We start from the raw sequence: 10,216 nt of genomic DNA, 5'->3' as shown, positions 1-10,216 counted from the left end.
TATATATATATATATATATAATTAAAATTTTATTAGAATTGATCACACTCGAAATTAATTAGACAATATGACATTGCAGATATGTTTACGTTCTTAAAGTTTAATATAAACGATAATCATTTCTCTTTATTTATAGTTGTGCACATACAAATTAACAATTGATTTAAAGTTAAACGGGGTACATCAATATCTCTGCTCTCTATGCTCTTCTTTTTTATTATTCAATGATTCAATGAATTAACTATTAGCAATTTCGTATGATGACACGTAATGACGATGTGCGAGAGTTCACGAATCGCGTGGCACGCGGGATGGCATGCGGGTGACATCGATGCCGGCAAACGAGACAACTTTCGGTTCACAACGTGGCGAACGAACGAGCTTCCAATGTTCCCGAAATATTCCCAAATCCCGAATAGAGAGAGCAGCTAGGACAATTCGGACTGCCATTTAAATACTCCGCGAGTTGATGACTCGGTTTACAGTCGTGAAAATAGAACTACAGGTCTATTAAGAAATCTTAACTGATTTACAAAAGGTTAATTATAAGAGACAAAGCTAACACTGCAAACTTTACCTTAATACATAAATAAATAAATATTATTTTATTTTTATTTGGCATAATAAATTCACTATGTAATTTAGAAAAATATCTGCTAAAAAAGAAATGATTGAATTTCCAGCAAATAAAGTGTTTTCTCACAATTGATCATAAAATTATTCAATGACTTTTATTTTTGTATTTGAATATTAAGTAAAAAGTGAAATAATTAAAATAATGTATGAAAAAATGATTTATACATATATATATGAATATTAATTATACTATAATAATTTAATTGGAAGATAATATATTGCAATTTCGTCACAATAATTTTGAAAATAATCCAATTCTATAATCTGTTATTTTAAATAAAATAAAAAATTAAATAATTGAAAATTTCAAAAATATTAAAATCTTGTTTTATAATCCTATAAAATAAGTATATGTATATTTATAATCTTTTATTTATTCGAAATCACACACTATAACTACTTCTATTACAAAGAGTCCTGATTCAATTTATTACAATTAATTCAAAATTTATTGCGTCAATATACAATCAATCAACATTTAATACACAACGAATCGCTCGAATCTAATCAAAGATAACAGTTACGATTTCCTCATCGCGCCTAAACCGTTTCAATCTGACACAAGATCTTTTTTTCTTGAATAACATCGTCACTTCCACTTTTTTCGGTGCACAAGAGAACGTTTAGCACATCGCGATGTCCTCCGATTTGTCGATGTCAAATGAACGAGCGTCGTATCGAATCGCATTATTGAGTCGCATTATTCCGGTAGCGGAAGCACATCGAACCGTATTCCGCTCGTTCTCCGAGGCCGGGTACCGCGGTATGCCGTGTCCAAGCCGGCTATGCTATACCTCCGCCAATAATTCCGCTATTTCGGGCCGTCTAATTTCGGGCCCGGTGACGCTATGCTTTTAACGGCGGCGTTGATAGTGGAGCATCATCCAGCGTCGACGGTCACCACCACCGCCGCCAGCAATAACTACCGGAACGGCGAGAGTTCGGTGGTAGCGAAACCGCTGCTCGCTGCAGTCTCCCAAAGGCTTGGGCCTCCTACTGCCACCCGACGTTGGTCCTCCGATCCATAAAGGTAAAATCAGCCCTTTCATATCCGTCCTTCTTCGGAGATCTCGGCATCTTCCACGAATTCGTAACCCTTCCGAAATACTAGTCCAGTTTTTATTCAATCGAGCAAATTAGTCAGGTGCGACATTTGGGCTGTATTTTGTTATTAAAATCGGTAATTAATTCTGAATTCTCAATATATAATATGTATAATTACTGATACATTTTTTCAGAATACAGTATTCGGTGTCTTTATGATGATTAAAACGAAAAATCTTATATTTGACCTTCGTTAAGATTAATGTTATATAAAATTAGAATGTTGATACGTATAAATCTGTATAGTAAAGACAAATAGAGATAAAAATTAAATGATTATTGAATTCTTTTGGATGTTAAACAAAAAAATAATATTAGACTATGTGGTAGTATGTATAGAGAAAGTTTTTTTGACTGATATATTTGATATATATATGTATATATCTATGATGCAGATTAATTTTAATTATATTATTTTCAGTGTCAATCTTTTAGAAAAATTAGTAGTAGTAATATACATATTCGTGAATTTTGAAAGAATTAACCATAGAATTATGTTAGTTACGAAGAAGAAATAATTTATTGAAATAATTATTAAAATACCCATTTTTTTTAAATGCGCCGGATTTGATAAGAACTAATTATGAGAAACGTTCAAAAGCAGTTCAAAAGTTTTTGTTGCAAGCAAACAGGATGTTGTTCATAAACGTTATTTTTATTTCAAATGCGTCGCCGCTTCTGGCATACACACAAAACACACTAAAATTTCTTTATACATTTTCTTTCATAAAAAGATATTTATTATAAAATTTAGATTAGTTTTAATTATTGTTTCTTATTTTTAATGTAAAAAGAAAGAAAAGAGCAGTTAAGGATTAAATTTAATGTTATGTTCTAATAACGTAGTTATTACATTTATAATTACGTTTACATTATATCAAAATTTCTGAATGCGCAATTAAAACGGATTTAGTTAGTACTTTGCGTTACTCTCTCTCTCTCTCTCTCTCTCTCTCTCTCTCTCTCTCTAAAATTTTAAAATATTACATTTTCTTTGGATTCCGATTTTTTGCGGTGTTCATAAAGTGGCAATTTCACCAAGTCCAAAACGGGAACGGGGTCTACGGAAACTGCATTCCTGTATCCGAAAATACGTGACCGTCGACGAAGCGAAAATTCGACGAGGCCGTCATCGTGAGTCGGCAAGCTTTAAGTAACAGGATGGTAAAGTGATCTTTGGCGTGTTGCCACATAGAATCATTTATTAAAAGTCACCGCTGCGCGATCGGAACGTTTAGTAACGACAAACAGGATCGAAAGGAAAGCGGATCAAACACAGAGATGTGAAATTGATTTGAAATTAAACACGCGCAATTTATATATTGTATATAATAAACGATTGTATAAAAGAAGCTGATTTGAGGTATCAAATCAAACAGCAAATTACTTATTTGTTAGAAAGGTAATATGCAAATGTAAGGAAATAAATTGCTACTTAACTTGGTATTCTAATTAAAAAGAAAATTTTAAAAACATCTAAAAATATATTTAACCTTTAGACCGCCGGCATTAAAGGTTATCAAAACCTCATTGAAAAGTAACAAAAACATGTGTTTGTATCAAGGATACATCCTATACAATGTTTCCATCACGGCTTTCCGACGGGGAAGGTTATGGAAAAAATAAAAATTTTTTTAATTTGTAAATAATGCGTATATAATTGTTTTTGAGGTCGCTAAATACTGTGGTGAGGTCAGAAAACGATAATTTTAAATGCTGAAGCCATTATTGCATGTAAAACAGCTCCAAAATAAATCTTGAGTAGAACTCTCCTTCGGCTTTATCCAGAGCTAATGACGTGAACGTAGAGAGTTTGAATAGCTTCTTTTCTTTTTTATTTTTTTTAGTTTTTTTTATATTTCTTATTTTTTTATTTTTTTTTTATTTTTTAGTTTTACTGATAGTTATACTCAGAATGGTATAATTGAACTCAAATATAGCGTTTCAGGCTAACTATATCATGAAATTAAAACGAGCCGATATCGGTTTTCCGACGGTCTAAAGGTCAAAATTAAAAAATTTTATAGTGTCCTTTCTCTAAATAAGAAATGATCGTCATTTGATGTTGAATCGACGTCAAATCAACGTCAAAATTATCAATTCGACATCGAATCAATGTCGAATTAATAGTTATTCCTCACTGGGTTGAATATTCGTTTATTCTATTTCTATCGGTTTTGTGAAATCATTTTGTTAAAGCAAGTGAAAAAATTCGGTTCAATCAGTAATCTGTTCCCACATCCTTTTTCCAAAATTCAAGAAAATTAATCTGATAGAGAAAAGAAAGAGCGTTCGCTGTTAAATTCATAATGTCAAACTATACCTACAATTTGAGTTATTTTTAATCATTTCTACAGGTCGCCACTGCTCCTACTCAAGAATTGATAAAGTAAACCGCCATGTGGAAAGAAAAAAAGATGAATGAAGTTCTTTTTGTTAAAATCTCAATTCTTTCATTCGATCGATTGGCGATCCCATTCATTGTTAAACGGAAAGTTTGCGCGAAATCGCGTGGTAATCTCGATGAGGAATCTCTGTGACGAACGAAACGCGAGCACTTCCTCGCGGTAGCATTCGGAGACGTCTACCTACACGCTGCAACTCACCTATTTATAAAGTGCGACCTCGTGGCATACACCGCGTTCGCCACTACCGCCTACCTATCATGGTCGTCCCGCGTGCAAATCAGCGCGCTGTCTAGCCCGCTTCTTCCTAATTTCCGAACGTACGAAAAAGAGGTCAGAGCTATTTTAGCGCGAAACGGCCCTCAAAGTGCCGACGACGATGTCTCGTTAGAAAGAACAGTATACCATGTGTGTGCACTACCGTCTCTACTTCACTCTTCCGCTTCTGTTATTCTTGATAACAAGCAAGTCTTTCAATCTGGGAACAATCTAGAATAAATCTGGGAACGTCGCGAAGAAGAAGGTAGGAGTTTGATTCGCGTGCCACGTGATCAGCCAGACTTTAATCCGCTTGCGATTCCCGTCGTATCGCATATCTGATATGACATCGGATTAATTGTAATATGTGATTATACCTGTGAATTAAACCTCACAAAATCGCCTTATGTTTTTATCGTAAATTTATCAATCAAAAGAGTACATAAACACATTCATCAAAATATGTTGACGACACATAGCATACTTAATAAATTTTGGTAATATAAAAAACAATATAGATGAAATTACAATTTCATAGGGCAACATACACACACACACATACACAACTCATATATCGCTTTACATAAGTATCCAAATAATTTTGTAGACTATACTAATCAAACTTACTGAAGATCCACAACTCGAAAATTTAAAAAATTATGAAACTTTGGTAATATAAATCATGTTAAAAATATAAGAATATTAAGAATATATTCCTTCTAATTAAGTTTACACATTTTTAAAATAATTCTTTAAATAATTGTTAAGTTTTCTAATTGATAAATTTCATTGGAAGAAATATGTTTTCTCGATCAATTTCGTTCTGTTATTTTCTTTTCTTGGTGAGTAATAAAACGAAAACGGAAAACAGGTCGAAAAATTTTATGGGTTTATTTTACCTCTTTACGGTAAATTTGAACAGCAAAAAAAAGTATTATTATACGTATATTAGAACATCATCTATGTATTGTCAAAGTTTCATAATTTTTTTGAAACCATGAGATCTTCTTTTATTAGAATTGAAAATTAGAAAAATAAAAAATTTTGTTGCTCCAAGATTTTTAAATAAAACAGCGACTCGTGATAAACTTTTTACTTTGATATTAGTAGGAAGAAAATGAAATTGCAAATATTATTGTTTCCTAATAGCTGTGTTTACTTTTCTAGGCGTCCAGTCGGTGCAGTGTGCTGAAATGTCGGATATAGAAGGTGAGGGCCTCTTTACGAGCTCTGTCACGACCATGTTGCTTGAGTATCATCGTAGATAGATAAACGAGTGTCAGTGGAGGAAGTCACGGGAACGAGAATAATTCAGCGTATGCGTGCAAAAATGTAATGTTCAATATGATCAATATAATGTGTAACGGAATGCAGAACGTATATTAACCAAAGATTCTGGATTCCGCATTCGCTCGCACAATCAAAACGTACCTCTGTCTACTGCCTTTGGGGTGCAAACAGTTTACATCCTGTCGCATTTCCGTGATATATAATGCCGCTGTGTTCGCCACTGCACTGATGTTTATTAACAAGAAGCGTTCGCCGAGCTACGTCATCGATCTTTATAAAACTCTGCCTATCCTATACGAAATTGGCCGAAAATAATAAGATTCATATATTTATTCTTTTCTTGTCGACTGAGATTATAAAACACTTAAGTTCAATATATTTTTATCCAGTCACTTTACAATTTCTTTTTTCAAACACGATGTTTTAAAGATTAAATTATAAGAATATTTATGAAAAAAAACTTAATGAGAGATCGTTGCATTTTATTTTATGTAACTTTCAGTCTTTAAAGTTATATAGAAATTGTATGTGAATTTTTCAAAAATATGAACATATTGTTGAATATTAAAACATTCTTTGCCATGACATATAAAATTTCATTTAAAATTTCGACTAACGCATCGAGAATTTTAATCTTTTAAGCTCCGTTGCAATCATTCATCAAAAGAAACGTCTTTCATTGCGGATGATCGCTTCTGTTCTCTTTTCGATTAACGTACATGCGCTTGTATTGCTAAACATTTATTATCTTTAATTCGCTTTTGCAGATTCGCAGGACGCTTCAGAGCAGGATGATACACAAGATGAAACCACGGAAACAACGGAAGTCAACCATGAGGTAGCAAGCAAGATAGAGGAATCGGATAACTCAGAGTTATCAGAAAAATCATTTACGAAGGAAACAGAGGCGGAACGAGAGGAAGTTAACGACAAGGAACAAGAGGAAGTTAAGGAGAAGGAACGAGAAGAAATAAAGGAACAAGAAGGAGAAAAAATTAAAGAAACAGGAGCAAGAGAGACGCCAAGTTGCGAAGAGACGCAAAAAGAAGAAACGTCGGCCTCAGGTTGGTAACGTTGGTGTGATGCGTACTTCGATCTACTTATCAAGTAACATTAAGAAGTAATTTTATAGTCATCTTGAAATTGAGAAAATTTTATGCGAGAAAATTATTTAACGTCAAATATTACGAGATGCAACATGACTTAAGTCAGATATAAAAATATTAAGTAATTAAATAGTAATTAATTCAAAAATTATGCAAACAGTAACATCACTATAACGTGTTATAATATTGGTTTAAGAAAAATTATATCATGAACTTTTAATACATGAAATTTAAAAATTAAAAAATTGTTCTTAAATGTTATATGTTTATAATTCATTTAGAGGGAACGAGATACATTGTAGCAAAATGTATCGCTGAAAGTGCGTTAGAATTCGAAGCGTATTCTTTGGTTTCTGAGAATCTGAAAATTTGATCTCGTGCCATCGTGTTTTTGTTACCTCTTTCCAACATTAGATATCTCGGTATAATTAAACTTGGAAGAAGGATTAAAGCGCGCACGCTGAATCTAGATAAACAAAACAATTTTATTTAAACTTACTAGTATTAATTACTTAAGGACAACTAGAAAATAAAAGTCGTAAACGGTCATGCTGGATCTTTAGTGTGTACTAAATAATTCGTGTGATATGTCTAGTCCTGTAAACTGCGCACTGAATTTAAGAAAGACAACTTGTCGCGTTTTCGAAAATTTAAGTCAGAATTCACAATTCGTCCTTATATCAAAAGGATTCTCAAAACGTCTTTAAGATGCTAATACGGCTTTGTGATTGGTTTATCATTATAATCAATAATTAAAATGGCCTTAAATAAAAAAAAAGTTAACTATGAATACCGACTTTAGTTTCTGTTAACTTCAGGCTTGACTTTTCAGTTAAAAAAAAATTAATTTATAAACAATAAGAATCTTATTCGTTTATGACGTTTATGTGAATACACAACCAATAGGAAATAAAGCCCATACTGGTTAAAGCTGGATCTTTGGTGCTTAAATAATTCGGTGTGAATTTATATGCTACGTATCAAATTCTGTCAAACCGCGTCAAATTGATTTTTCGGTCTTGAAACGCTATACCGACAATAACTACTGTAGTACTATCACAAATTAAATTATCAAGTAATTTAATAATTTGATGCTCATAGGCATCTTAGAAAGATCTTAATAATACTGATGAACATATTAAAATCTGTAAACAATTTATTGCAAAAAACATTATCTCGGCTGAGAATCGGCTCTCTTGCATTTCTTGCGAGCGTCCTAAACTTTTAAACCACCGAAGGCTTAGTGATATTCTTCGCAATAATTAGTATATATATAAAAATTAATTTACTTTTATCATCTAGATAGCGGTCATGTAATTTTTTCTTAGGGCAGAAACGTGAAAAGCGAAAAATTTCTCCATTACATTCGATGATAATTTTCACTTTTCACATCTTTTCACTAGGAAAAAATTATATGATCACTGTCCTGGATTTAAAGTTAGGAAATTTTTCATTTGAAATTAAATTGAGTGTTTCTAGGACATCTCGCACCAGTTAAAATAGAAATTCTATTAATTTTAAAGAAATTGCGCACAAACTCACGCATTGCGTTCACGGCGTGTTTACTCCGTCGCGCTTGTCGGAACCAATCGGCGTCGCTCACTAAGTCGTCGACGTGTTTGCGTTAGCGCTGCCATTATTCGCATAGACGTTCAAGCGTTTATTTGAATAGCGACGTCAGCGGATAGTTCAGCACGGATATACGGCGATCTGCGTTTCGCGGTATGTTTCAAGGAAATCTAAACTTTCTTACGCGCGAACTATTTCGGTCGCGTTACAGGTTCCCGCGTTATTTACAAATCTTACGTTCACGCGGCGATATACAATTACACGGTTACCTGATACTACAATGGAAATGCTCGATATAAATTCTCAGAATATGAAATATTGTTACGTACTACAAAGACTAAAATAGAATTATTGACGGCAACGACAGAAAGAAAAATCGATACCTTTGGGACTAGGTCCCCTCAAGCGCTGTAACCTTTTACAAAATAATTATAATAGTGAATAATGTACAGAAAAATTTACAAGAACGCAATGAAGCAGTGTATGTATGAATAAAGAGAGAGAAAGAGAGAGAAGAGAGAGAAAAGCGGGGGGAGGGAGGGAGAAACAAGAATATAGAAATAGCATAGACAATGCTTTTAGACCAGGACAATGAACGGAATAAAAGAAGATCAAATAGTGCGTGAAGAAAGAGAGCAGAAAAATTGGCACAAAGATCCAGTAGAAGAGAAATACCACAAACTAGACGTTAGTGTGTATAAAATGGAAAATTTGTATCGTCTTTAGTTTTGAAGTTCTCTCAGTTCCGTTCGGTAAATTAAAATGTGTCGTTTTCGGACGTGTCTGTAATCCACAAAAAGAAAGCTTTTCCGTCCGGAAAGAGAAATGAAATGGGCGGTGGAGCAAAGTAGAACGCAACAACTGGGGTGCAACCAATGTTATGTATCTATGCGTACATTCGTCTGCCACCTTCTCTCATTCTTAAATAGAACAACGAGTTAAATGGAATATGTTTCTGGACAATTTTTTATATCAATTTTTGATCGACAGCAGTAAACGTAGGGGTTTCAAGCAACAATGACGCGTAGAGAGGGAAACGAGAACAGCTTATTGTTAGCCAGCGTCACTTTTGTCAAATCATAACGTCAGGTAGCCTCAATTCTGACGTTATTTCGCAACCGTCATTTTATTTACGCCTTCGTTTCCAAAAATAAAAATATGAAACTACATGCGGTTGAATTAATGGTACAATAACAACGTAATAACATGATTAATGGGACAGGCGAGGCGCGGTAGTAAGCCGTTATTAGACGATCCCCACTGTGCAAAATCACGCGATTTTGAAAGAAACGTGCCAGCGTTTTCAGCTTTGTGACTCGTCTTGTACACGCGGGTAGTTTCGCGGCTTCACCATAGCTCGCCTCGCCTCGCCTCGCACCGCCTCGCACCGCCTCATCCCGCTTCGCTTCGCTTCGCGCAGCAGCTGCACAGGCGTCGAACGAGCGACCGAAAATAAATCCCCGCGGAGAGAGAATCCCCGTACGTTGTTTTAAATAAAGCGAGCACGCGAGCGATAGTCGAAGCCGGTCAGCGCGCGCCGCTCTCTCTCTCTTTCTTTCTTCTCTTCGCGAGTCGCGAAGAAATCGCGCGTCCGCGCGCAACAGCAGTAGCGGCAGCGCGGCGGACGATCGCAATCGGGTAAAAATACGGTGTTCCAATAGCGAGTTAAAACTCACTGCAGTACGGGCTTCTTCTCTCTCTGGCATTTGTTTTTTCTAACGCTATCATGCATCCCTTAAGAAAGGAAGATTAACGGTGCGATCGCGGTACGATCGAACGACGTCCGAGATATCGAAGCTCGCGCCGCGAATTCACAGATGCGACGCGCGGGACGGATTGTCACGCGTG

General features: G+C 34.7%; 1 protein-coding gene across 3 annotated transcripts in view; it reads left to right on the top strand.

Annotated features, from left to right (window-relative positions):
* Positions 1 to 1,524: 1,524 nt before the first annotated feature.
* Positions 1,525 to 10,216, top strand: part of LOC108720774 (uncharacterized) — a 15,425-nt gene continuing 6,733 nt past the window's right edge. Inside the window, exons 1-3 of one of the 3 annotated variants that reach the window (XM_018444941.1) lie at positions 1,525 to 1,666; positions 5,571 to 5,612; positions 6,461 to 6,757. In XM_018444941.1, coding sequence (XP_018300443.1) covers positions 5,597 to 5,612; positions 6,461 to 6,757 — 313 coding nt within the window. In that variant the 5' untranslated portion in view covers positions 1,525 to 1,666; positions 5,571 to 5,596. Of the gene's footprint in view, positions 1,667 to 4,180; positions 4,669 to 5,570; positions 5,736 to 6,460; positions 6,758 to 10,216 lie in introns of those variants that run through there. The other 2 variants (XR_001936541.1, XM_018444942.1) reach the window with 2 other exon arrangements.

The sequence above is a fragment of the Mycetomoellerius zeteki genome, unplaced genomic scaffold (genome assembly GCF_001594055.1).
Source record: "Mycetomoellerius zeteki isolate Tzet28-1 unplaced genomic scaffold, Tzet1.0 scaffold155, whole genome shotgun sequence".
NCBI lineage: Eukaryota > Metazoa > Arthropoda > Insecta > Hymenoptera > Formicidae > Mycetomoellerius > Mycetomoellerius zeteki.
The sequence above is the reverse complement of the archived record's forward strand: the minus strand, read 5'-3'. Positions and strand labels throughout refer to the sequence as shown.